Source organism: Gopherus evgoodei, chromosome 4 (genome assembly GCF_007399415.2).
Source record: "Gopherus evgoodei ecotype Sinaloan lineage chromosome 4, rGopEvg1_v1.p, whole genome shotgun sequence".
Lineage (NCBI taxonomy): Eukaryota > Metazoa > Chordata > Testudines > Testudinidae > Gopherus > Gopherus evgoodei.
The window spans coordinates 153,415,526-153,442,225 of NC_044325.1; the positions used below are offsets into that span (position 1 = coordinate 153,415,526).

General features: G+C 56.3%; 1 protein-coding gene across 2 annotated transcripts; it reads right to left on the minus strand.

Moving 5' to 3' along the window:
• Positions 1-54: 54 nt before the first annotated feature.
• LOC115651386 (integrin alpha-D-like) lies at positions 55-26,286 on the minus strand. 2 transcript variants are annotated; one of them, XM_030562311.1, is made up of 31 exons: positions 26,238-26,286; positions 21,224-21,334; positions 20,854-20,968; positions 20,606-20,709; positions 20,252-20,316; positions 19,225-19,339; positions 18,939-19,069; positions 18,535-18,680; positions 17,993-18,146; positions 15,904-16,054; positions 15,457-15,530; positions 14,958-15,087; positions 14,654-14,802; positions 13,608-13,748; positions 13,110-13,316; positions 6,924-7,054; positions 6,189-6,346; positions 5,694-5,848; positions 5,413-5,544; positions 4,224-4,297; positions 3,907-4,048; positions 3,215-3,328; positions 2,629-2,708; positions 2,400-2,483; positions 2,074-2,152; positions 1,730-1,837; positions 1,414-1,497; positions 1,124-1,237; positions 814-906; positions 528-638; positions 55-331 (listed from the first exon to the last, which is right to left on the minus strand). In XM_030562311.1, exons 1-31 carry the CDS (start codon positions 26,269-26,271, stop codon positions 230-232), a joined length of 3,588 nt encoding a protein of 1,195 aa, XP_030418171.1. In that variant the 5' UTR covers positions 26,272-26,286; the 3' UTR covers positions 55-229. The 2 variants fall into 2 exon arrangements, with proteins under 2 accessions (XP_030418171.1, XP_030418172.1); XM_030562312.1 differs by lacking the exon at positions 814-906.
• Between the last annotated feature and the right edge of the window lie 414 nt (positions 26,287-26,700).

Below are 26,700 nucleotides of genomic sequence, written 5' to 3' on the forward strand. Positions count from 1 at the left end.
CACTAGACCCCACTCCCCTCCCACTGCTGGGAGAGAACCCAGCTAAGTCCTGGCTCCAGCCCCCCTGCTCTAACCCACTAGATCCAACTCCCCTCCCACCACTGGGGATAGAACCCAGGAATCCTGGTCCCAGCCCTCCAATGGATGCTCTCAAGGGATGTTCCAAGTCCAGATTGCCACGTTGGTGTGTGGATCTGGAGCAGCCCATGGGGAGGGGATGTGGGTGGGGCTATTCTTCGGGGGAGTCGAGGGGAGTGGCGGCATCGCTCTGGGCCGGCCCTCCCATTTCACCCTCCATCCTCTGCTTGTACTGGCGCTTGAAGAAGCCAAACTGGAAGGAGACAGAGTGGAGAGACGGTGAGAGCCAGCCGGACAGAAACAGATGGACTCAAGCCTGGTGGGGGGATGGAGTCCGGGAGCCCTAAAAGTAAACTCCCTCTCCCCTCACCCACCAACTGGGAAAGCCACAAGCCCCGCCCCCAGGGTGATGGGTTGTGGAGGAGGGGTCCAGGCCCTGCCCCACTCACCTTGTAGAGGGCGGCAGTGATGAGAGCCAGCAGGACCAGACCCCCCACGCTGCTGCCCACGATGATGGGCAGGTAGTTATAGACCTCGGAGCGCTCCACCACCGTCTGCACCTGGGGGAGAGGAGCTATGAGATGGGGACCCAGGAGTCCTGGCACCATCATCCACCCCTGCTCTAACACAGGACCCCACTTCCTCCCCAAGCAGGGACAGGACCCAGGAGTCCTGGCTCCCAGCAATAACCACTAGCTGATGCTCTCTCTATCCCGGGCACAGTCACTCTGCTACCTGGCGCTGGATGAATCCCTCCTTCTGGGTGTATTTCTCCTCCTCGTATTCAATCCGGGCCTCGCTCACCAGACTCACTTTCTGCTGCTGAGTCTGGAACAGAGAAATTCACCTTCCATGACCAGAAATGACACAAACCAGCCTGGAGCATCGTCCCAGGGGGACACAGAGTAATTTACAGGCTGTTCACAGAGGGATCCCTTGCCCAGCACTGAGATGCAGCCACCTCTGGGGAGGGGAAGAGGAGTTGTTCACATGGGGGCAGGGGGATCCCTCATCTTGTGCTGGAAGGCAGAGGCAGCTCTCATACCAGGGAGACCCACTGGAAGCTGATGTTCCCTTTGATCACAAACTCCAGCGGCTGCTGCATTTCCAGGGAAGCGATTCTGCACCGGATCTTCTTACAGGTGGCCACGGAGCAGTCCTGGGGGTGGAAGGATATCGCTGGGTGAGGCAGAGGGTGTGCAGGGGCCCAGCATGACCATGAGGCTCTAGGTCTGTTTATAGCAGGGGTCCCTCACCCAGCCCAGCCCCCCACTTGCTGTCTGTGTTAGTGAGGAGGGGAAGGGGCTGCTGGGATCCACACCAGCCTACACACACCAGCAGGGGGCGCTCACTCATCTGCTTCACAAAGTCCTTCGAACCAGGCGTTTCAGCCTCACTGTTGCACTGGGCCAGCTGGGGCTGTGGAGGGAGAGACAATGTGTAAATGGGGGCGGGATGGGGACATGGGGCCTTTCCCCTCTGGAGGGCACCAGCACCAATCTGGCCCTAGGACAGGGGACTGGTTGGTTTAGGGGGTGGGGACATGGTGTGTTTCCCCTGTAAGCAGCCTGCCCCAGCAGGGGGCGCTGTAGGGCAGAGAAGGCGTCACTGGGCCCATCTCACACACACAAGGGCAGGGAGAGGCAGGTACCTTGGAGGGGACGACCTCAGAGGCGTCCCACACCCGGATCCCGCTCAGCTCCACGGGGAACTGGAACGTGACCGAGATGGGGACGTTTCGCTGCCGCAGGTTCTTGACCTGAAAGAAACAGACTCTCCATAGGGCACTGCAGGAAGAGAACCCAGGAGCTCTGATCCCCAGCCCCCGCTCTAACCCTCAGACCCCACTCCCCTGCCAGACCTGCGGATAGAACCCAGGAGTCCTGGGTCCCTGCCCACCCATCCGTGCTTTAATCCACTAGATCCCATTCAACCAGTTTTACTCCCCCCCTCTTGTCCCATCTCCCCCCTCACACTCTGCACCGCCGGCCTCACCTCGTACCGATGTGTCACTGGCACACTTGTCCCTGCCTCCTTGGAGGAGAAGTTGACGTACTTGGTCGACTCCTCAAGGCTGGGGGAGGAAAATGATGGAAAGAATGAGAGAGACGGGAGTGTGATGGATGGGGCTGGAGGGTGGTGCTGGGGTGTCATGTCCAGAAGGGGGCGCTGTGCTACAGGGAAGGGCTCAGTAGGGGGCGCTGACCCCTTGCAATCAGCACTGGCACCTATGACCCCGTGCGGCGCTACAGGGCGCTGTGCTGCAGGGAACAGGGGGCCCAGCAGGGGGCGCTCTCCCCTCCATCTCCGCACTGACCTACCTGGTGAGGATGATGAAGATGCCGTACTTGACTGGCAGCTCCACCCGGTGAATCATGTGCTCAGTGATGGGGCCTCCATTGTCACTGGGGGGAGGGGAGGGCAAAGGGGAGAGATGTGAGACGACGCAGGCAGATAATTGTGCAGGGAGGCTGCACCACAGGCCTCTGCATTGTCCTGCCCCCTACCACTCCCACCACCCTGCCCGCTGGTCCTGCAGAGCCCCCTCACCTGCTGGCATTGGCCATGATCTGCAGTCTGTCCCCCAGGTCGGCCTCAGAGGAGACGTCGAAGGTGGCGATGAAGATGGCCTGCAAAACAGAGGGGGATGAGACTCAGGGCCTGGGGAACTGCCAGAGACTGCGGGGGCAGGGGCAGGACACCTCTCAGGATCAGGATGACAAAGGCCCAGTGGTGTCACGCTGGGTCTGAGGGGATGGGCGTGGGGGCAGCCATGACAATGACGCTGGCTCCTTCCCCTTTGTCTTTTACTGAGCCACATTCACCCCCCCCCCCCCGAGTTGCTTCTTTTAAGGACTCCAAAGGGGAAGGGAACAGCCCTCCCCTCTCTGCCCTAATGAGGCCTGATTTCCAGCCCCCCAGATCTGCCCTTTGGTTTGCAGCCCCAGCAGGGCCTGACCCCAGCCCTGGAGTGACCTCAGGGCTCTGTTTGCACTGACTCGCCGGGCTCCCCGGGCGCTTTCCCCAGCACATCTCTTGTCTCGGGCTGGGCTGACCCCAAGGATCTTCCTCTCTCTGCCCACAGCTGGGCTCACCCCTGGGGAGCTCACAGGCCAAGGCCAAGGCCCGTCCCTACCTCGGCCCCGCTCCAGAAGATGGGGTGGTTGACGTGGCAGGTGCTGTTCCTCTGAGTCTGTTCCTTGGAGCCCACAGCCGAGCTGCACTTTACGGCCACGGCCCTCCTGTTAGACTGAGCACAGGGGACGAGCCAGTGAGAGATGGGGCCACAGACCCTCCTGCTGAGCCCCCACCTGCCCCCTGCAGCACAGCGCCCCCTGCTGAGCCCCCCGCCTGCTCTCTGCAGCACAGCACCCCCTGCCGAGCCCCCGCCCGCTCCCTGCAGCACAGTGCCCCCTGCCAAGCCCCCACCTGCCCCCTGCAGCACAGCACCCCCTGCCGAGCCTCCTGCCTGCCCCCTGCAGCACAGCACCCCCTGCCGAGCCCCCTGCCCGCTCTCTGCAGCACAGCGCCCCCTGTCGAGACCCCTGCCTGCCCCCTGCAGCACAGCGCCCCCTGTCGAGACCCCTGCCTGCCCCCTGCAGCACAGCGCCCCCTGACAAGCCCCTGGCCGGCTCCCTGCAGCACAGTGCCCCCTGTCGAGACCCCGCCTGCCCCCTGCAGCACAGCGCCCCCTGACAAGCCCCTGGCCTGCTCCCTGCAGCACAGTGCCCCCTCCTGAGCCCTGCTTTCTGCACCAGCTGATCTCTCACATCCATTCCCTGTGTCCTGCCCTGCATGTCTGCAGTGCTTGGGGGGACTGGGTGGTACCTGGAGCAGCAGGACCCGGCGGTAGGACAGCGCGGCCGGGTAGAAGAACTGCACCGTGGTGCTGTAGGAATTCTCACCACGGTTCCGGATGGAGACGGTGGTGTTGAGTTCAGGGGTGACCCCCACCACCAGGGTGCTCAAGCTAAGGGGGAGAGAAAGGGGTGAGCTTCCTCAGGGCAATGTCTTAACAGCTCTGTGAGCTTCTTATAATGGGTCCCACTCAGAAGCCATATGGAAATCTGGTATGATATGAGGCCTGATGGAGTAAATGGGCCCCACCGTGGAGTGTGGGGGAGGAGGCAGAGGGGGTGACTTACCCTGAGAAATTGAAGGAAATTTGTAGTTCATCAGTGCAGACTTTGTCACTGCCGCAGTCCTTCTCAAACGGGAGCTAGGGAGAGATCCGGGAATGGGGGGGAGGGAATCAGGGAGCATGGTGGGTATGAGGGAATTGGAGCAAAACTCAGTCAACACTGGCATTCACCCTACAATCTTAATTGTTACCACCATTACCAGTACAGTCTGAACTAACACCATCACCATGATATACCATCACACTAGCAATAACTGCCCCCAACACTGTCCCTGGCACAACTGCATTCACAGCCTCAGCCACCACCTGATCCAATATTGATTTGACAGTCTCACCAGCAGTGTAGCTGCACCACCCTCTGCCAACACTATGCAGCACACAACCAACTCTGCCATCACCACCACAACCAATAAAGTGTTAAGCAACACCGTTACCAGCATCATAACCACTACCATCTCAGCCAACACTGTAACCAACACCATTACAATCTCATCAACCACCACTAATAATGTAGTGTGAAACAACACTGTTACCAACAAGGCACACACTGCAATCACAACCGAAGCTGTCAGCAACACCTCTATAGTCTCAACCACAACCACAATTAGTATCAACACAATCTGAACCAACATTGGCACAATAACTCACCCACTCTACCTAAGGCTACACTTCTGCCAACATTACAGTCTAAACCGCAACCACCTACCAGTACAGTCCTAACAGTGTAACTTACAACACAGCCATAACATCCTCAACCAACACTCACCAACATCACTACAATCTCCCCACCACCACAAATATATTTTGTACCAACATCAGCATCAACAACACAGCCACTACAAATCTGCCTCACACAGTCACCAAGATCAGTATAGTCTGAACCCAGCAATGTCAAACACAACAAAACCACTATAACCTCACCTCACACTGCCATCACAACCACTACAGTCCAGTTTAAACCAATGTTATGAACACAATCACTACAATCTCAGCCAACAACCTCACCAAGATCACCACAGTCTGAATCAACAATGTCACCAACAACACAACCTCTAAAACCTCACACACATTATAATCGTACTCGTTAAGAGCAAGCATTGATACAGTCTGCACAGGCACTGTAACCAAAGGCACACATTCTAAAACTTCTGCAGACAGTCACAAGCACCATTGCCTGGCCCCGGAGGCCTTACCGAGCCTACAGACACCAGTGCAGAGTCCTCACTCAGGATGGGTCTGAGGCGACCGGCAGCAGCGATGGGCTCCCCGGTCAGGGTGTAGTTGAGCCGCAGGGTGATGGGGGTCAGTGTGTCCTCAGGGCAGAGCTGGGGAGACAGAGAGAGACACTTAGGGACCCATGAGCAAAGGTGGAATCTATAGAGAGGTTTGTTCTCTGGGTGATTTGGGAGCAAGGGGTAGGGTTGGAGGGGCAGACACAGCAGGCGTGGAAGGAGTTAGGACCCCCCACACTCACAGGTAACTTTATCTGATGCTTCTCACATTTCTTCTCAATGCCGAGCTGCAGCTCCCTGCTCAGGATGGGGCCGGTGGAGTCGAAGGCGGCTCGGATCTTCGTCCGCCCGGGGTCCAGGGACAGGCTGTACTGGATGTTGCTGGAGATCCCATTGCCTACCACAGAGGAGAAATGAGTGTCAGAGAGATGTGAGAGCAGGATCATTAATAGGATACAGAATATGGGGCCTTTCCCCTCTAGGGGGCACCAGCTCCAATCCAGCCATAGGGCAGAGGGATTGGCTGGCTCAGGGGGTGGAAATGGATTATGGTTTTTTTCCCCTCTAGGGGGCACTGTCTCTAATCCAGTTCTAGGAGCGGGCACTGGCTGGCTCAGGGGGGTGGGGAATGAGACATGGGGCCTTTCCCCCTAGAGGGTGCTGGTTCCAATCCAACCCCAGGGTAGGGGACTGGCTGGCTCAGGGGGGAGGGGAGCAGGGCGTGAGTTTGGTCTGACCTAGGCTGTCCATGGTGCTCTTAGTGACGGTGAAGCAGACCTCTGCCCTGCTGGCCTCCGTGTTGAGCTGCTCCTGCTCCTGGCAGTTAAAGGCCGAGGTGGGGATCGTGGGGGGCTGAAAGCTGATGGAGACCCTGACTCTGAGCACCGGCCGGGACCTGCCATGGGAGGAACAGGACCATCACCCAGCTGCTCCCTGAAATGGGGCCAAGACCCCTCCCTTCCCAGAGCCTCCCACCCAGCCTGGGTGTGTTCACAGCACCCCAAGAAGATGAGTTATGGACAGGAGCGGCGCCAGAGTTTCTGGCGCCCTCGGCAGAATTCGGAGGGCAGCATTTTGTGCGCTCCCCATGGGGTGCGCGGGAGCTTCCGGTTCCACTCCTATCGTGCCGCTGAAGAAGGGCCCTCTGCAGAAATGCCCCAGGCGACAGCGGCGTTCATTGAGCTGCTCAATTGCCTGCTGCTGTTTTTCGCAGCACATCAGCAGAAGGTCCTTCTTTGCCGCCCCCCCGCATCCTGGCACCCTAGGCGACCACCAAAAGTCACCTAATGGAAGCGCCTGCCCTGGTTATGGACATGCAGCTCTGCTAGAGGAGATGCTGGGAGGTAGAAGAAGGGAGCAGCAGAGCTGTCATTGTGCCATTCTCCAGCAGGGGGCAGCAGTCACACACACACGCACACACACACAGTCTGTGACTGCCACATGGAGCAGTGCAACAACACAGAGTAACTCACTTCAGCAGGAGGATCTGCCCTTGTGCTCCCACCGCAATGTCTGGGAGTCCATCCCCCGTCAGGTCTGTCCCGCCACTGACGGCCTGGCCGAAGTAGTGCAGCCTGCTGGGAAACAGCGACCCCTCTATGCGCTGTGGGGCAGAGAGAGCAGTAAGGGGTGGGGAAGGGGCGGCTGTGCTGTATAATGGGCACTAGGGGGCAGCAGAGGGTGAAGGGTGGGGAAGGGGCGGCTGTACTGTATAAAGGGCACTAGGGGGCAGCGGAGGGTGAGGGGTGGGGAAGGGGCGGCTGTACTGTATAATGGGCACTAGGGGGCAGCAGAGGTGAGGGGTGGGGAAGGGGCAGCTGTACTGTATAATGGGCACTAGGGGGCAGCAGAGGGTGAGGGGTGGGGAAGGGGCGGCTGTACTGTATAATGGGCACTAGGGGGCAGTGGAGGGTGAGGGGTGGGGAAGGGGCGGCTGTGCTGTATAATGGGCACTAGGGGGCAGCAGAGGGTGAAGGGTGGGGAAGGGGCGGCTGTACTGTATAAAGGGCACTAAGAGGCAGCGGAGGGTGAGGGGTGGGGAAGGGGCGGCTGTACTGTATAATGGGCACTAGGGGGCAGCAGAGGTGAGGGGTGGGGAAGGGGCAGCTGTACTGTATAATGGGCACTAGGGGGCAGCAGAGGGTGAGGGGTGGGGAAGGGGCGGCTGTACTGTATAATGGGCACTAGGGGGCAGTGGAGGGTGAGGGGTGGGGAAGGGGCGGCTATGCTGTATAATGGGCACTAGGGGGCAGCAGAGGGTGGGGGGGAAGGGGCGGCTGTGCTGTATAATAGGCACGAGGGGGCAGTGGAGGGTGGGGGGTGGGGAAGGGGCAGCTGTGCTGTACAATGGGCACTAGGGGGCAGCAGAGGGTGAAGGGTGGGGAAGGGGCGGCTGTACTGTATAATGGGCACTAGTGGGCGGCAGAAGGTGAGGGGTGGGGAAGGGGCGGCTATACTGTATAATGGGCACTAGGGGGCAGTGGAGGGTGAGGGGTGGGGAAGGGGCGGCTGTACTGTAAAATGGGCACTAGGGGGCAGCAGAGAGCGAGGGGTGGGGAAGGGGCAGCTGTACTGTATAATGGGCACTAGGGGGCAGCAGAGGTGAGGGGTGGGGAAGGGGTGGCTGTGCTGTATAATGGGCACGAGGGGGCAGCGGAGGGTGAGGGCTGGGGAAGGGGCGGCTGTACTGTATAATGGGCACTAGGGGGCAGTGGAGGGTGAGGGGTGGGGAAGGGGCAGCTGTGCTGTATAATGGGCACTAGGGGGCAGCAGAGGTGAGGGGTGGGGAAGGGGCAGCTGTACTGTAAAATGGGCACTAGGGGGCAGCAGAGAGCGAGGGGTGGGGAAGGGGCGGCTGTACTGTATAATGGGCACTAGGGGGCAGCAGAGGGTGAGGGGTGGGGAAGGGGCGGCTGTACTGTATAATGGGCACTAGGGGGCAGAAGAGGTGAGGGGTGGGGAAGGGGTGGCTGTGCTGTATAATGGGCACGAGGGGGCAGCGGAGGGTGAGGGGTGGGGAAGGGGTGGCTGTGCTGTATAATGGGCACTAGGGGGCAGCAGAGGGTGAGGGGTGGGGAAGGGGCGGCTGTACTGTATAATGGGCACTAGGGGGCAGTGGAGGGTGAGGGGTGGGGAAGGGGCGGCTGTGCTGTACAATGGGCACTAGGGGGCAGCAGAGGGTGAAGGGTGGGGAAGGAGTGGCTATACTGTATAATGGGCACTAGGGGGCGGCAGAGGGTGAGGGGTGGGGAAGGGGCGGCTGTACTGTATAATGGGCACTAGGGGGCAGTGGAAGGTGAGGGGTGGGGAAGGGGCGGCTGTGCTGTATAATTGGCATTGGGGGCAGCAGCGGGTGAGGTGTGGGGAAGGGGCACCTGTACTGTATAAAGGGCACTAGGGGGCAGCAGAGGGTGGGGGTGGGGAAGGGGCGGCTGTACTGTATAATGGGCACTAGGGGGCAGTGGAGGGTGAGGGGTGGGGAAGGGGCGGCTGTACTGTATAATGGGCACTGGGGGCAGCAGAGGGTGGGGGTGGGGAAGGGGCAGCTGTACTGTATAATGGGCACTAGGGGGCAGCAGAGGTGAGGGGTGGGGAAGGGGCAGCTATACTGTATAATGGGCACTAGGGGGCAGCAGAGGTGAGGGGTGGGGAAGGGGTGGCTGTGCTGTATAATGGGCACGAGGGGGCAGCAGAGGTGAGGGGTGGGGAAGGGGCAGCTGTACTGTAAAATGGGCACTAGGTGGCAGCAGAGAGCGAGGGGTGGGGAAGGGGCAGCTATACTGTATAATGGGCACTAGGGGGCAGAAGAGGTGAGGGGTGGGGAAGGGGTGGCTGTGCTGTATAATGGGCACGAGGGGGCAGCGGAGGGTGAGGGGTGGGGAAGGGGTGGCTGTGCTGTATAATGGGCACTAGGGGGCAGCAGAGGGTGAGGGGTGGGGAAGGGGCGGCTGTACTGTATAATGGGCACTAGGGGGCAGTGGAGGGTGAGGGGTGGGGAAGGAGTGGCTATACTGTATAATGGGCACTAGGGGGCGGCAGAGGGTGAGGGGTGGGGAAGGGGCGGCTGTACTGTATAATGGGCACTAGGGGGCAGTGGAAGGTGAGGGGTGGGGAAGGGGCGGCTGTGCTGTATAATTGGCATTGGGGGCAGCAGCGGGTGAGGTGTGGGGAAGGGGCACCTGTACTGTATAAAGGGCACTAGGGGGCAGCAGAGGGTGGGGGTGGGGAAGGGGCGGCTGTACTGTATAATGGGCACTAGGGGGCAGTGGAGGGTGAGGGGTGGGGAAGGGGCGGCTGTACTGTATAATGGGCACTGGGGGCAGCAGAGGGTGGGGGTGGGGAAGGGGCAGCTGTACTGTATAATGGGCACTAGGGGGCAGCAGAGGTGAGGGGTGGGGAAGGGGCAGCTGTACTGTATAATGGGCACTAGGGGGCAGCAGAGGTGAGGGGTGGGGAAGGGGTGGCTGTGCTGTATAATGGGCACGAGGGGGCAGCAGAGGTGAGGGATGGGGAAGGGGCAGCTGTACTGTAAAATGGGCACTAGGTGGCAGCAGAGAGCGAGGGGTGGGGAAGGGGCAGCTGTACTGTATAATGGGCACTAGGGGGCAGAAGAGGTGAGGGGTGGGGAAGGGGTGGCTGTGCTGTATAATGGGCACGAGGGGGCAGTGGAGGGTGGGGGTGGGGAAGGGGCGGCTGTGCTGTACAATGGGCACTAGGGGGCAGCAGAGGGTGAAGGGTGGGGAAGGAGTGGCTATACTGTATAATGGGCACTAGGGGGCGGCAGAGGGTGAGGGGTGGGGAAGGGGCGGCTGTACTGTATAATGGGCACTAGGGGGCAGTGGAAGGTGAGGGGTGGGGAAGGGGCGGCTGTGCTGTATAATTGGCATTGGGGGCAGCAGCGGGTGAGGTGTGGGGAAGGGGCGGCTGTACTGTATAAAGGGCACTAGGGGGCAGCGGAGGGTGAGGGGTGGGGAAGGGGCGGCTGTACTGTAGAATGGGCACTAGGGGGCAGCAGAGGTGAGGGGTGGGGAAGGGGCAGCTGTACTGTATAATGGGCACTAGGGGGCAGCAGAGGGTGAGGGGTGGGGAAGGGGCGGCTGTACTGTGTAATGGGCACTAGGGGGCAGTGGAGGGTGAGGGGTGGGGAAGGGGCGGCTGTGCTGTATAATGGGCACTAGGGGGCAGCAGAGGGTGAAGGGTGGGGAAGGGGCGGCTGTACTGTATAAAGGGCACTAGGGGGCAGCGGAGGGTGAGGGGTGGGGAAGGGGCGGCTGTACTGTATAATGGGCACTAGGGGGCAGCAGAGGTGAGGGGTGGGGAAGGGGCAGCTGTACTGTATAATGGGCACTAGGGGGCAGCAGAGGGTGAGGGGTGGGGAAGGGGCGGCTGTACTGTATAATGGGCACTAGGGGGCAGTGGAGGGTGAGGGGTGGGGAAGGGGCGGCTATGCTGTATAATGGGCACTAGGGGGCAGCAGAGGGTGGGGGGGAAGGGGCGGCTGTGCTGTATAATAGGCACGAGGGGGCAGTGGAGGGTGGGGGGTGGGGAAGGGGCAGCTGTGCTGTGCAATGGGCACTAGGGGGCAGCAGAGGGTGAAGGGTGGGGAAGGGGCGGCTGTACTGTATAATGGGCACTAGTAGGCGGCAGAAGGTGAGGGGTGGGGAAGGGGCGGCTATGCTGTATAATGGGCACTAGGGGGCAGTGGAGGGTGAGGGGTGGGGAAGGGGCGGCTGTACTGTAAAATGGGCACTAGGGGGCAGCAGAGAGCGAGGGGTGGGGAAGGGGCAGCTGTACTGTATAATGGGCACTAGGGGGCAGCAGAGGTGAGGGTGGGGAAGGGGTGGCTGTGCTGTATAATGGGCACGAGGGGGCAGCGGAGGGTGAGGGCTGGGGAAGGGGCGGCTGTACTGTATAATGGGCACTAGGGGGCAGTGGAGGGTGAGGGGTGGGGAAGGGGCAGCTGTGCTGTATAATGGCACTAGGGGGCAGCAGAGGTGAGGGGTGGGGAAGGGGCAGCTGTACTGTAAAATGGGCACTAGGGGGCAGCAGAGAGTGAGGGGTGGGGAAGGGGCGGCTGTACTGTATAATGGGCACTAGGGGGCAGCAGAGGGTGAGGGGTGGGGAAGGGGCGGCTGTACTGTATAATGGGCACTAGGGGGCAGAAGAGGTGAGGGGTGGGGAAGGGGTGGCTGTGCTGTATAATGGGCACGAGGGGGCAGCGGAGGGTGAGGGGTGGGGAAGGGGTGGCTGTGCTGTATAATGGGCACTAGGGGGCAGCAGAGGGTGAGGGGTGGGGAAGGGGCGGCTGTACTGTATAATGGGCACTAGGGGGCAGTGGAGGGTGAGGGGTGGGGAAGGGGCGGCTGTGCTGTACAATGGGCACTAGGGGGCAGCAGAGGGTGAAGGGTGGGGAAGGAGTGGCTATACTGTATAATGGGCACTAGGGGGCGGCAGAGGGTGAGGGGTGGGGAAGGGGCGGCTGTACTGTATAATGGGCACTAGGGGGCAGTTGAAGGTGAGGGGTGGGGAAGGGGCGGCTGTGCTGTATAATTGGCATTGGGGGCAGCAGCGAGTGAGGTGTGGGGAAGGGGCACCTGTACTGTATAAAGGGCACTAGGGGGCAGCAGAGGGTGGGGGTGGGGAAGGGGCGGCTGTACTGTATAATGGGCACTAGGGGGCAGTGGAGGGTGAGGGGTGGGGAAGGGGCGGCTGTACTGTATAATGGGCACTGGGGGCAGCAGAGGGTGGGGGTGGGGAAGGGGCAGCTATACTGTATAATGGGCACTAGGGGGCAGCAGAGGTGAGGGGTGGGGAAGGGGTGGCTTTGCTGTATAATGGGCACGAGGGGGCAGCAGAGGTGAGGGGTGGGGAAGGGGCAGCTGTACTGTAAAATGGGCACTAGGTGGCAGCAGAGAGCAAGGGGTGGGGAAGGGGCAGCTGTACTGTATAATGGGCACTATGGGGCAGAAGAGGTGAGGGGTGGGGAAGGGGCGGCTGTACTGTATAATGGGCACTAGGGGGCAGTGGAAGGTGAGGGGTGGGGAAGGGGCGGCTGTGCTGTATAATTGGCATTGGGGGCTGCAGCGGGTGAGGTGTGAGGAAGGGGCACCTGTACTGTATAAAGGGCACTAGGGGGCAGCAGAGGGTGGGGGTGGGGAAGGGGCGGCTGTACTGTATAATGGGCACTAGGGGGCAGTGGAGGGTGAGGGGTGGGGAAGGGGCGGCTGTACTGTATAATGGGCACTAGGGGCAGTGGAGGGTGAGGTGTGAGGAAGGGGCGGCTGTACTGTATAATGGGCACTGGGGGCAGCAGAGGATGAGGGGTGAGGAAAGGGCGGCTGTACTGTATAATGGGCACTAGGCGGCAGTGGAGGGTAAGGGGTGGGGAAGGGGCGGCTGTACTGTATAATGGGCACTGGGGGCAGCAGAGGGTGGGGGTGGGGAAGGGGCAGCTGTACTGTATAATGGGCACGAGGGGGCAGTGGAGGGTGAGGGGTGGGGAAGGGGCAGCTGTGCTGTATAATGGGCACTAGGAGGCAGCAGAGGGTGAGGGATGGGGATGCGGTAGCTACAGGCTAATAGGCACTAGGGGGCTGTGGGGCCCCATGATGTCTCTTTCAGGATCTGTGATGACCCCTCTGCGCAGGAGCTGGGCTCACCTGTCTGTACTGGGGACTGAAGCCTCCCTTTCCCCCATGGAAAATGTACAAGGCTCCACGATTGTTGTTCTCCATTGGGGCCCCGATGGCCACATCCGTCTGTCCGTCCCCACTGATGTCCCCGATTTCAGACATGCTGGCCCCAAAGCGCCCCAATGCCTGCTCCGTCTCTCCTTGCAATGTCTCGGTGCAGATCAGTGTCATCCTCTGCAGGCCCCATCCAAAGAAACATGTGGGGAAAGCCAGCATGAGAGTGCCCCCTACTGACCCCCTTTCCCTCTCTCTGCTGCACAGCGCCCCTTGGTGCCGCTCTGGGGCACTGGAGCCAGCACTGACTGGCAGGGAAGAGTGTCCTCTCATGATCCCCCCACCCTGCTTCCTGGAGCACTGTGCCTACTACTGTCATGCTAATTGTCCCAACATCACAACCCCATGGCAGTCCAGACAAAGAACCACCCCAGGCCATCCATCTTCCCCCGGATCCATCCTCTTTCTTACCGGCCACTTAATCGGGCAGTTATAGACCCGTCCTCCATTCAGACGTGTATAGTACATGGGGGCTCCGATTAGAACCAGGTCTGTGTTCCCATCTCTGTCGAGGTCCACAGCGCACAGTGTACCCCCAAAATACGAGCCAATCTGGAGAGGCAGATAAATCACCCCTTGAATTTAGTCACTTCCTCCTTCTTCTCCCGCTGGGACCCTTCTCACCCTATAGGACTAAGGATTCAGTCCCAACACTCATTCCATCCTTAGACTCACCCTCCCGCTGCACAGCAGGTGGCGCTATCACTGTAAATGTTCTTGAATATTTAGGCAGTTAGATATTGGAGAGATGCTGAGTGCTAGTTGTGGTGCAATTCTTTTTAGAGGTTGTGCTAGCACGAGTAAAGTTTATTCACTGACTGAGCCACTGTTATAAATTCTGTTCAGCTGGAACGTATAGACAGATCTTGGAGAAATTCACTTTGTTAGTGATCCTTTTCAGACACTGTTAATATCACTAGCAACGTTTTTTTTCTTTGCCCGAGTCTCTCTGGCCCAGATCCACAAAGGTGTTTATGTGCCTAACCCCCAGACTTAGGTGACACTGTGATCCACAAAACCTCTGACTGGTGCTGCTAACCCCTATAGGTGCCTAACCTGACTTGGTGCCTAAATTTTTTGCAGTAGAAGCTCCTTATCAAGGGCAGGGCATGGTACACTGCTGTCTTACTCTAAGCGGTCAGTTGACCATTTCACACATGGGACAGAGAGTGGGGGGGAGGTGGATGGGTCAGGAGTCCTGGGGGGGCCGTCAGGGAACAGGGGATTGGATGGGACAGGAATCCCTGGGGGGCAGATAGGGAGTGGGGGCCAGGCCATGACCCCCTCCTCTAACCGCCCCTCCATACAATTTCCAAAAACCGATGCGGCCCTCAGGCCAAAAAGTTTGCCCGTCCCTGATCCAAACACAAATATTACACAATGTCAAAATCTTACAGGCTTCCTCCAGCCCTCTCTGTCACCCCCACACTCCATATTACCTGTAACACTCCCCATACCTGTTCTCCTGACAGCTCCGATCTGGGTGTCCATTCCCTGCCCTTGGTATCTTGGCTGAACAGGATGACTTTGCCAGTGTGTTGATAGCGAGGGGCCCCGACCACGTAGCTGCTCTGCCCATTGGCTGTGATGACCTGAGACGAATAACCTCAAAGGAAGAGAGAGACGTGGGGAGGTGAGATGGGAAACAGCCGTACAACAGTGCTGCACAGAACTTTCCCAGAACTGAGATGCAGCCACCTCTGGGGTGGGGTGTGAGGGCTGTTGAAACAGGTAAGGGAAGGTCTGTGTGTTTGTTCTTACCGAGGTAAGCATCATTCATGTCAGTGGAGGTTCTGGATACGTTGATGAAGCTCGGCGCCCCGCCACTCCCATACAGGTATATTCCACCGGACCAGGCATAGGCTCCCACCGCTCCCAGCACAGGCCCGTCCTAAACCGACACACACGGCAAAGGGGACTGATTACAGGAAACAGACAGCGCAGAATATAATTACTAGACGAGGCCAGAACCTGCAGCACAGCGCCCCCTAGCAACGTGCTGGGACACTGGGGTCAGTGCTGATGGCCAGGGGAGTGAGCACCCCCTACTGGGCCTCTACTGGCCCCAGCTGCAGCATAGAGCCCCCCTAGTCCCCACCCTGAGTGGGAGGGGAGGGTGCCCCCTGCACTGCTCCGCGTTAGTAAAGAGTTGTCTCCCCTGCAAGCACTAGGCCAACCAGCTCGTTCTTAGCTTGAAAGCACTGTCAGGGCCCCAGCGCACGGCAGCGTGGGACATGCCCCAGGGCCAGGCGTCACTCACAGGGGACAGCAGGGAGCTGAAGCCTTCCTGAGACATCTCCAGCTGGAAGGAGCTGCCGCTCTGGGACTGGGTGCCTGGGGGCAGAGACAGACAGACAGACACGGGAGAGCCCATCACAGACGGTAAAGGCCCCATGTCCCACGCCCTGAGCCAGCCCTTCTCCCCACCTCGAGGCTGGACTGGACCCAGCGTCCCCTAGAGAGAAGGCCCCGTATCCCATTCCTCAACCCCTTGAGCCAGCCAGTCCCCTGCCCGGGGACCCCAGATGAGAAAGGCATCAGGGGCATTTAGGGAGATAGATTAATGGATACATGTTGGATGGGGAAAGAGAAACTATTTGGGGCCTATGTGAGCTCTAGTTTCCGAGCTGCTCCCCATCCCATCTCGCCTTTGAAAACCCATTTCTAGAGCCCCAGGGCCATGCAGCCCCTCCCCCAGCTCTGGTACCTTCAATGGCAAAGATTTTCTCCTGCAGCTGGCTCTGGATGCTCTGGAGGGCGTCGAAATTGTCCACTCGGAAGACGTGCTCGTTGCTGGGCTTAGAGGCGATCTCCTGGAGCTCCTCTTGGGCAGCAGCGCTGGAGAAGGCCTCGCCGACCTTAATGGAGTAGAGGGAGGTACAGGGGAGGCCAGGGCATCAAGGTCAGCTCACAGCCGAGAGCCCTGGACCAACATCCACCCACCCCGAGCCCTGCTGGGCTCTTGAGAGGCAGGGCTCAGCCAGCGCTATGTGCCACTCTGGTGAGTAGGGGCGGGGGGGGTGTCGCTGGAGCAGCCTGGCACAGTGACGTGTCACTGTGACGTGAGGAGAGGTGTCTTCGTGCCTGGAGTTATGGAGCCTGCCTCATTTCCGCACCGAGTTGTGTCAGTTGTATCAGCAGTGGGGACAGGGGTCTCCTTGCCATGGGGATTGTCAGTGCTCTGGGCCCTGTACGACTCAATCTCCAGGGTGTAGTGAGGGGTGAGTGCTGCACTGTCTCTGGGCTACGCCTCAGGGCCAGTGGTGAAGGGCTTGGACCACCGTGGTGGTCTGGGCGGGTTGTGTGCAGTCAGTTCAGCGGTGGAGTCAGGCACCTCCCGGTCGCTGGGCCCGACAGAAGCAGCAGACAAAGGTCAAACAAGATCCAATGGCTGGAAGTGGAATTTACACCCATTCGGTTGGGAAAGATGGTGTCTGGTTTAACCAAGAGGGGAAATAACCATTGGAACAGCTCACCACAGGCCGTGGTGGATTCTCCATCTCTGACAATTTTTATCTCAGGACTGGCTAGTTTTGTAAGAGATCTGCTCTGGTTCCAGCAGGGATTATTTTGGGCAGTTCTCTGGCCTGTGCTACACAGGAGCTCAGACTAGATGATTGCAAAATTCCCTTCTGGCCTGGGCACCTATGACTCTAAACCCGAGTGTTGCCTTGGCAAAGGGAAGGTGATGGGCCGGGCCCCCTAGTGCTCATGTGCTCTGTGCCCAGAGCTCTGAAGCATCTGTAAGGGCCTGTGTATGTTCCTGGGGTGCTGGGGTGTGGCTCAAAGAGGGCAGAGTTAAGGTTGTGAGCGTGTTTGTCTTAACTGTATTTCATGGATTTCAGAGGCCTAAGTGCAGCCGCTCTCCACGTTCGGGAAGGGCAGGAAGCAGCCCTGGGAAACCTTAACTCTCCACTAAGGAAGTTGATGGAATAACCCAGCTTCTATTATCCACACTCAGTTCCATTGTTCAGGAGACACAATTACATTTTCCTTTACTGTCTTTCATCGGCCGTCTGTTTAATCAACGCTGATTCCTTTGCCCCACCTCTCATGCAAATTCAGAGCATTCATGTGGCTTTTAGAGCACTTTCAGATATGGTTCTTCAGCTGGAAATTTTGATCTCGGGGCAAAAAAATCCAAAAGGAGACACTGCAGAATGCAAGGAACATTAGCCAATAATAGGGATCAAACCCACAGGGCCCAGGACCAATTCACAGTGAATGGCAACCTGCTGTCACCTTGAGCCCTGCATCTGGATGCTCATTTCAATCTCTTTGGCTCAGCAGTTTGGCGTGTGCCATTCTAGGCATCCAGTGTCTAAGATTAATAATCTTTTGCACACGTCTTCCCCAGAGGGGCAGTGGATGCCGTGCACTAGCAGAGATAAACCTCAAGTGACTGAGATCCGTTTGGGGAAGTTCAGAGCCCCTTGTTGAGTTTCTGGTGTGTGCAAAAAAGAACTGATGACTTTGCTGTTTAACGGGGGGCTGTATGTCAGGAATCCCTTGTTCAAGTGACCCTACATTTGGACCACTAACCCTAACCCGCGTCCCCATGAGGCATAACACATTTCAAAAACAATCTGAGTCAGCACGTGGACCGTAGGGCAGTCAGAAAACCTGACCTGTAACTAGAAAGCTCTGTTCAACCTGAACAACAGAGAAGCTCCAGCTCTCCTACAATGTCACACATCAACCCAGTTACAACCCCAGGTCAGTTCTTTTCCCTCATCTGATGGGAACGTGAACATGGGCTCAGATCCCGACTAGTTCTCCACACAGCCGTGGCTCACCCCAATTGCGTAGCGGATGATTCCAGCTCTCTGAGCCTCAGGGATGGCATCTGAATAAGAAAGCGGGTCTTCAGATTTCTCCCCATCTGTGATCACAATGAGAATCTTGGTGGCCTCATCCCGAGCGCCTCTCCCAGAGATGAATAGCTCCTGCCTGGAAAAGTGGGGGGTGGGGAATTCATAGGAGGGTTATTGATATGTAACAACACCCAGTGCTCATCCACTGCTTTGACATTGCAGATCTCAAAGTCCTTTAGAAAGGAGGTCACTGTCATGTCCCCATTTTACTGACAGGGAAACTGAGCCACAGGGTGGGGATATGACTTACTTGAAGTCACACAGCAACAGAGGGTCAGAGCTGGCAATAGAATTCTTGTGTCCTGTCTCCAAGTCCCTCCTCCCCCTGCTTTAAGGTACTAGTGCCCACTCCCCTCCCACAGCTGGGGATAGACCCCAGGAGTCCTGAGTCCCTGCCCCTTAGCTCCCATGTCCTTGCAGTCCATTCCCTGTGGAGTCAGCACGGGGAGGAGGGCAATACCTACACCACTTTCTGGATGGCGCTGGCCGTGTGCGTCACTCCCCTGAGCTGTAAGACCGACTTGAGGAGGCTATCGGGGTCGCTGCTCTCCCTGTACTGTGAGAAGTCGAAGTGCTCTGTAAATCTGTGCGAGTACTGCATGAGGGCGAACTGCAGGAGACAGGGGAGAAGAGAGGAAAACAACCCCAAGGGTGGAGGGTAAGAAAAGCAGGAATCAGACTCAGTTAACGGCTGAGGCAAGCGACCAGGATGTAGCTGGTTCTGCAGGAATTTTTTCCTGGCTTTGGATGCAAAATCCATTGCTGCTCCCTGCAACACTGTGCCCCCTAGTGCCGCACTGGGGCATTGGGATCAGCACTGACTGTGGGGGGCAGGGTACATAGTCAGGGTTCAGTCTCTGTCTGTTACCTGCGTGTCGATGCTGCGGAAACGCTTCATGATCTCAGAGAGAAACTTCTTCATCTTTTCAAAGTCCACACGTTGGATGCTGCTCGAGCCGTCGATGAGGAGCGCTATGTCTGTGGCACCTCTGGGGCACTCTGAGAGGCACAGGAAAGAAACTCAACTCAACTCCACCAACATGGAGAAAACTCAGTGGAAAGAGATAGGTCAGATCAAAGGGCCCACATAGCCCAATTTTTCCCGCCCCCGTGGGTGGCTCCTTGGTGCCGCTCCCAGGGCTGCCCCTCCTCACCTGCCAGGGTGTCTGGGATGCGCTGGAGCTGCCGGAGGCTCTGGTCCAGGAGGAAGCAGTAGCCCTTGATGTACATGTTCTCCCCGCAGGCCTGGTGCACCGTGGGGCCGCACGCCTGGGGCACGAGAGAGGGACGGGCTCAGTAGGTGCCCCCTGAGGAGAGTGCTGGGGGTGAGGGGAGTCTGCTCCCCTCATGGATATGCAGGGAAAGGCCCTGCCAGGGCAGGGATCCCCATGGGGCAAACAGGATCCCAGGACCCAGCACCTGTCTCCCAGAGAGAGGACAGGGGGACATCACCTAGTTACCACGCTCCCTGCTATAGCCATGCCCAGTCACTGTCCTCAGAGTGACATCACCCAATTACCCCGACCTTTCACAATGTCATCGCACAGTCATTGTCCCCATACGCAATGTCACCCAGTTACCCCCATCCCTCACAACATCACGTCTCAGTCACTATCTCCATGGCAATGTTATCCTCCTCCCTGCTGTTTCAGTGCACAGTTTTGGGTCCCACCATCTCCCAGACAAACATCACACCCTCTCCAAAGTCACACCGTTGTTATCTAGTTACCATCTTCTGCACAAGGCCATGGCCCAGTCATTCTAGTGGTTAGCACCAGCCTACACACGCATTGTCAATCATCCCTCCATGTATTCCATGGTGACATCATCCGGTGACCACCCTCTACTTGCCATCAGCGCACAGAGCTCTTGTTGTGGGAAGATCACCCACTCCTGTGATATCAGCCCATCCCCCCCGCCGGTGTCACCCAGCCGTGAGCCTCCTGGTGACAGCAGCTCACAGACATTCAGGTCCTGTGGTAACATCACCCACCTGGCGTGTGGTGGGTGCACAGTTGGTCAAGCCCTACGGTGTCACGGTGCTGACATTTCATCCCGCTCCCATTGCTGGGGGGTGGAGAATCCCATGGAATTCTGGGGGACAGGGTCAGAGACTCACCCAACCCCCTGGGTACAACCCACAGACTGAGCCACTTCCCCATCCCAAGGGGTGGTACCCACCAGAAGATTGGAGCCCTGGGCAGCCAGAGACAAACCGAGGGACATGTTCACGGCATCAGGGGGCCCTGAGAGGAGAAACATGCCAACACCAGGGTGAGAAACCTTGTCATTGTATGTTTAGTCCAGCACATCTCTGAGTCATTTCACACCCCCTCTCCCTCGTGCACCCTCCTGCCCCCTCATGGGGAAGTGATGGCAAATTGTTGCATGGAAATGAGAACCCAGGAGTCCTGATTCCCAGCCTCCCCTGCTAGACCCTACTCCACTCCCAGACCTGGGGATGGAACGCAGGCATCTTAGCTCCCAGACCCCATGTGCTAACCCACTGGACCCCACAGCACAGGGTGCCCCTACTCTGGATGGGGATCTCCTGGCAATGTTTGGAGTCTGGGTCACACTTGTAGACTTTGCCAGTTTCATTCACATCTCCTGTTTGCAGCGGGGCCCCAACGAGCAGCCTGTGGGGAGAGAGCAGAGAGTTTCTTAGGGGACACCCCATCACCCCTGTGTAGTGGGGCCCAGGCAGCGCAGCCAGATGGGCCCCTCAGAGGTGGATATAAGGTACGTAACTGTAGGTCCCTGAGCCTACGCTCAGCCCTTACCCTCCGGCGCTGGCATTCCCGAACTGCACCACGCTCTGCCCAAACCCCCTGGCTGCCTCCTGGAAGGTGACAGGTCCTTCCACATCCACGCTGAATCCACAGCTTGGGGCCAGCACTGCAGGGATCAAACAGCCACGTTAGTTTTCCCCATTGAGAAGGGGCCACTGGTGGGGGCTGAGGGGCCAGCCCCTCCTGGCTGCGGGATTGATTCCGAGCCCTCCGCTGTATCCCCACTCCTCTCCCAGAGCTGGGGACAGAACCCAGGTGTCCTGAGAGCCCAGCTGCTTCCATTCCCCTTCCTGAAGGTTAGGCAATGAGCAGGTGTATGCAGGGCCCCAGTTTTCCCCCATCTCACTGGCTGGCAACTCACCTGTGCCCAGGTAAATGAGCAGACGCAAGGGGTGCATCCTGGGAAGCTGGAGGTGGGTTGACTGCTGGGAGCGGTGTCCCGGGAGGTTTGTGGGCACTTCGGAGGAGACAGCTGAGTGCAGAGGAAAGAGAATCGATATTGATGCCTTGCGAAGGGAGAGAGAGATCCGCCCTTGTGAGGGGACAGGACTCACACACAAGTGTCCAGAACACACACACACACACACACAGACACACAAAAAACACAACACAACTCTTGAATTTATCTCTGCCTTTTTACCCTTTGGTAGCCATTGTATAGCTTGGTGTATCAACAAAGAATAATTGAATTGAGCCAGTTGTATCTCAGCACTGGGTGGGGGATTCCTGTGCCCCCTCCCGGAGGCAGCTGCATTTCAGTGCTGGCTGAAGGATCTCTGTATAAACAGCCCTTGTGCATACCCTAGAAACAGCTGCATCTCAGCACTGGGCAGAGGGTCCCTGTATAAATGCACAGCCTGGAATGTGCTTTGTTGACAGGCATGAGGATATGAAAGAGCCGAATCCTCTTTTCATAAAACTCCATCTGTGGTTTTACTACATCCCTTTCTCCCTTGCTGTGCTGATTTGGCTCTGGGGACAGTGGGGTGCATGAGGCCCAGGCTGGGTTCCAGATTATAATAGGGGATGTTATAAAGCAGGATGACTCACTAAATTCTGAACTCTCTGCATTCCCATGTCTATTTCTACATTTCTCACTCTGGCCGCCTCTGCACTAGATCTTTTGCCTTAAAATTGCCACCTGCTGCTACTACCTCTGGGGTGCGGCATGAGGTCTGTTTATACAGGGATCCTTGCCTGGCACTGAGATGCAGCCACCTCTGGGGCGGGGTGTGGGGGCTGTTCATACAGGGATTTATCATCTAGAACTGAGATCTCCAGCTGTTTCATAGGGATCCCTCGCCTGGTGCTGAGATGCAACCACCTCTGGAGTGGGGTAGAGGGGCTGTTTATACAGGGACCCCATGCCTGGTACTGAGATGCAGCTACCTCTGAGGTGAGGCTTGGCAGGAGCGGACACTGTTTCTAGTAGAAACAGAGTTTATATCTGGTACCCCTTTTGTAGCAGCCTCAATTTCTCTCCCCGTTGGTCTCTATCTCTCACCAGCTCTTGCTCGTTTCTTACAAACACCGGGGGCTAATCTCTATATTTAAACTTCCTTTTCCTCTGCCCTCGAGAAAGGCAGACCTGGTGCATGTATGCGGCCATTTCCAAACCCTGGATGCTGCACGTCTGCAGCATTGCGGTTGTGGTCGTGGCACTTCCCTCCCCTTTGTGCTCTCTGACCAAAGCTGTTTGTGATGATAAAAGAAAACATAAGCAGCTGCCCGTCTCAGACAAAGGGCAGCTGAGCGGGACATGCAAAGGGCTCTGCAAAGTGCAGATGAGCTAGAGAAAGTGAGTGACATTGGTGAGGCCTCATCGGGAGTACTGTGTCCAGTTTTGGGACCCACACTACAAGAAGCATGTGGAAAAATTGGAAAGTCCATTAGAGGGCAACAAAAATGATTAGGGGTCTGGAAGACATGACTTATGAGCAGAGGCTGAGAGAACTGGGATTGTTTAGTCTGCAGAAGAGAAGAATGAGGGGGGATTTGATAGCTGCTTTCAACTACCTGAAAGGGGGTCCCAAAGAGGATGGATCTAGACTGTTCTCAGTGGTACCAGATGAGAGAACAAGGAGAAATGGTCTCAAGTTGCAGTGGGGGAGGTTTAGGTTGGATATTAGGAAACACTATTTCACTAGGAGGGTGGTAAAGCACTGGAATGGGTTACCTAGGGAGGTGGTGGAATCTTCTTCCTTAGAGGTTTTTAAGGTCAGGCTTGACAAAGCCCTGGCTGGGACGATTTAGTTGGGGATTGGTCCTGCTTTGAGCAGGGAGTTGGACTAGATACCTCCTGAGGTCCCTTCCAACCCTGATAGTCTATGATTCTATGAAAAGTCAGAGGGTTACGAGACTGAGTAGAACTGTGTGTTAGCCGAACTCCAGCAATTAATGACTAGAGCGGAGAGGGGACATAGTTTTGCAAATCTCATGAAAGTTGCATCCGTGGCCCCATGATCATCGTGTCTGAACAGCTCACAACGTCTCCCATAGTTACCCTCACACACCCACTGACTAAAATTATGCTGTCATTGAAAAAGAGATCTATGCCATTGTCTGGGCTGTCAGGCAACTTAAACTGTTGTTATCAGTAGCTACCACTGTGGTGTTCTGCTCTTGTTCGATGATGATAACAGTCAGCTGTGTGCGTGTTCCCTCTGCGCAGGTAGCTGACACAGCAAACCCCAAGAGAGCCCCCAAAGACCACAGACTCTAGTAAGGTACGAAGGAACCCGAGCCAGGTTTATTGTCAAACGAAGCAGAGTAATAGTTTCCTATAGACTCTACAGGACATACTATGAATATGTGCCTCCGGCAATGGACACAGCTCAGTGGCGGGACTTCCCATTGCCTCCTAGGCTGCCCAAAGATGCGCACTCCGGGACCTACTTTTATACAGTTACAGGGCAGATTATTCATCCCTACTGACGTATTGAGGTACAGCCTCTTGGCTCATTAGGGTGCTGTCTCTCCTTGGATCATGTTGTTTCAGACAAACAGATCTATCCACCATGCTGTCCTGTCTTTAAGATGCACTTGCCTGTTCCTTGTTATGTCTGTGAAGTGTCCTGATGTCATCTGGGCACAAGTTCCTCTTCTTGCTACCTCTGTGAGTGAGGCCTGCCTCTGGCTCACAGCCCAGCTTTTGCTTAGCAATGCCTGGAAGTACTTTGGTTCAGGCTTCAGACCTCAGACTAGGCCTCTGACACAAGAGTTTATGTTTCAGGGCCTCATCTTACTACAACTGTATTTGTGTAACAAAAAAAATCACTTTATTAAGAGATCTTGCTCTTCTGAGATCTCAACGCCTGGAAGACCATCTGGCAGAGAAAGACTTTGAACTAGGGAGATTGGTCTGAGAAGTCTTCTGAGTTGGCCTTTGGGAGAGTGGATTCCCTTTAATGAGCCATTAGCATGTCTTGCTACTCTGGTTGTGGGTGTTCCCAACCTCACAATATATTTCAGTAACACAGGCATAGTCAAAACTTCATAACTTCCCATACAATAATAGCACATATAATCCAACAGGATATTCATGTTCAACAATGATAAAATGATATCTCACAAAGAATCCTTTGTAGGAAACATATCTTAATTATATGACAGTGGTGAATGGGCGGGTGGATGCTTCTCTGAGGTACAAAGTGTCCCAGGATCTCACTAAATTGGGTGACTGGGCAACAAAGTGGCAGATGAAATTCAAAGTAGATAAGTGCAAAGTAATGCACAATGGAAAACATAATCCCAACTGTGCATACAAAATGATGGGATCTAAATTAGCTGTCATCACTCAAGAAAGATCTTGATGTCATCATGGAAAATTTTCTGAAAACATCCACTCAGTGTGCAGTGGCAGTCAAAAAAGCTAACAGAATGTTAGGAACCATTCAGAAAGAGAGAGAGAATAAAAAGAAAATATCATAATATTATATAAATACATGGTACACCGGCACCTTGAACTCTGCATACAGTTCTGGTCACCCCATTTCAAAAAAGATGAGTTAGAATTGGAAAAGGTATAGAGAAGGGCAACAAAAACTATTAGGGGGAGGAAACAGCTTCCATTTGAGGAGAATTTTAAAAGACTGGGACTGTTCAGCTTAGAAAAGAAACAAGGAAGGGGGGATATGCTAGAGGTCTATAAAATCATGAATGGTGTAGAGAAAGCAAATGGGGAAGTGTTATTTACTCCTTCACATAACACAAGAACCAGGGGTCAGCTGATGAAATGAATAAGCAGCAGGTTTAAAACAAACATAAGGAAGTATTTCTTCACACGACACACAGTCAACCTGTGGAACTCCTTGCGAGGGGATGTTGTGAAGGCCAAAAGTATAACTGGGTTCAGAAAAGAATTAAATAAGTTCATGGACTGGAAAAGGGCAAATGTAGTGCCAGTCTATACAAAAGGGAAGTAAGGACAACCCTGGGAATTACAGACCAGTCAGCTTAACTTCAGTACTCAGAAAGATAATGGAGCAAATAATTAAACAATCAATTTGCAGACATCTAGAAGATAATAAGGTGATAAGTAAAAGTCAGCATGGATTTGTCAAGAACAAATCATGTCAAACCAGCCCAAGAGCTTTCTTTGACAGGGTAACAAGCCTTGTGGATGGGGGGAAGCAGTAGATGTGGTATATCTTGACTTTAGTAAGACTTTTGATATTGTCTCGCCTGACCATCTCATAAACAAACTAGGGAAATACAGCCTAGATGGAACAACTATAAGGTGGGTGCAAAACTGATTGGAAAACCGTTCCCATTCTTCCACTGTACTCTGTGCGGATTTAGGCCTCAGACGGAGTATTGTGTCCACTTCTGCGCACCACATTTCAGAAAAGATGTGGACAAATTGGCGAGAGTCCAGAGAAGAGGAACAAAAATGATTAAAGGTTTAGAGCAGGGGCTCTCAAACTGGGGGTCGGGACTCCTCAGGGGATCACAAGGTTATTACATGGGGGGTCGTGAGCTGCCAGTCTCTGGCCCTCAAGCAGGATGGAACAGTCAATAGTCTGGGAGCCCTGGCCCTCAGGCAAGGCAGGGAACCAAAATGTCTAAGGTCTCTGGCCCTCAGGCAAGGCAGAGCAGTAATCAGTCTAAGAGCTTTGACATCCTGGCTCTGCCCGATAGTCAGATAAATGCAGGCCTCCTGGCTTAAGGTTGAGAGGTGGCCACCCAGTGGTGGGGTTCCCAGCAGGGGGATAGGGGGACCTGGGCCCACCCTACTCCATCGGGTCCCAGCCCAGGGCACTGACAGTGGTGGAGTGTTCTGCTACTGGGTCAGCAGGGAATCCAGCCACAATATGCTGACCTGGATTCAGGCAGCAATGCAGCCGGACTACAGTCAGCTGTCCCTGGGCTACTACCTCCCCTCCGGGTGTAAATGGATCCCGGGGTCATCCTCCATCTCACTGGGGTATACGGCCAATGGTAGTCCCAGCAGCTCCTCAGTGGCTGGCAGCTCAGACAAGTCCTCGATGCAACAGAAGTCCTCCTCAGTGCGGGAGACGTATCTGTCTCCCTCAGGAGCTCCAGCCCAAATGAGCTGCAGGGCCTGACTTTTGTACTTCTTGTGCCACCCCCATGCTTCCGGCAGGGTGGGATTGGTCTTCCTGGCTCTGTCCACTAGGGAGCAGATGGTGGTTCCTCCTTGTAAATCTTAGAGGGAGACCATGTTCCCTTGCTATACGATGATTCTATGCAGGATAAGTCCATCGATGGCTATTAGCCAAGATGGTCATAGATGCTACCCCATGCTCTGGATGTCCCTAAGCCTCTAACTGCCTGATGCTGGGACTGGATGACTAGGGATGGATCACTTGATAATAG

What these genes read in the sequence shown, in the direction of transcription:
- LOC115651386 (XM_030562311.1), bottom strand. Translation starts at nt 26,271, where the DNA reads ATGACCCCGGGATCCATTTACACCCGGAGGGGAG. An exon ending in CACTGGTGTCTGTAGGCTCG is followed by an intron (nt 4,298 to 5,412) that starts GTAAGGCCTCCG and finishes ATCTCTCCCTAG; the next exon opens with CTCCCGTTTGAGAAGGACTG. An exon ending in TCTTCTGGAGCGGGGCCGAG is followed by an intron (nt 2,709 to 3,214) that starts GTAGGGACGGGC and finishes TCTGTTTTGCAG; the next exon opens with GCCATCTTCATCGCCACCTT.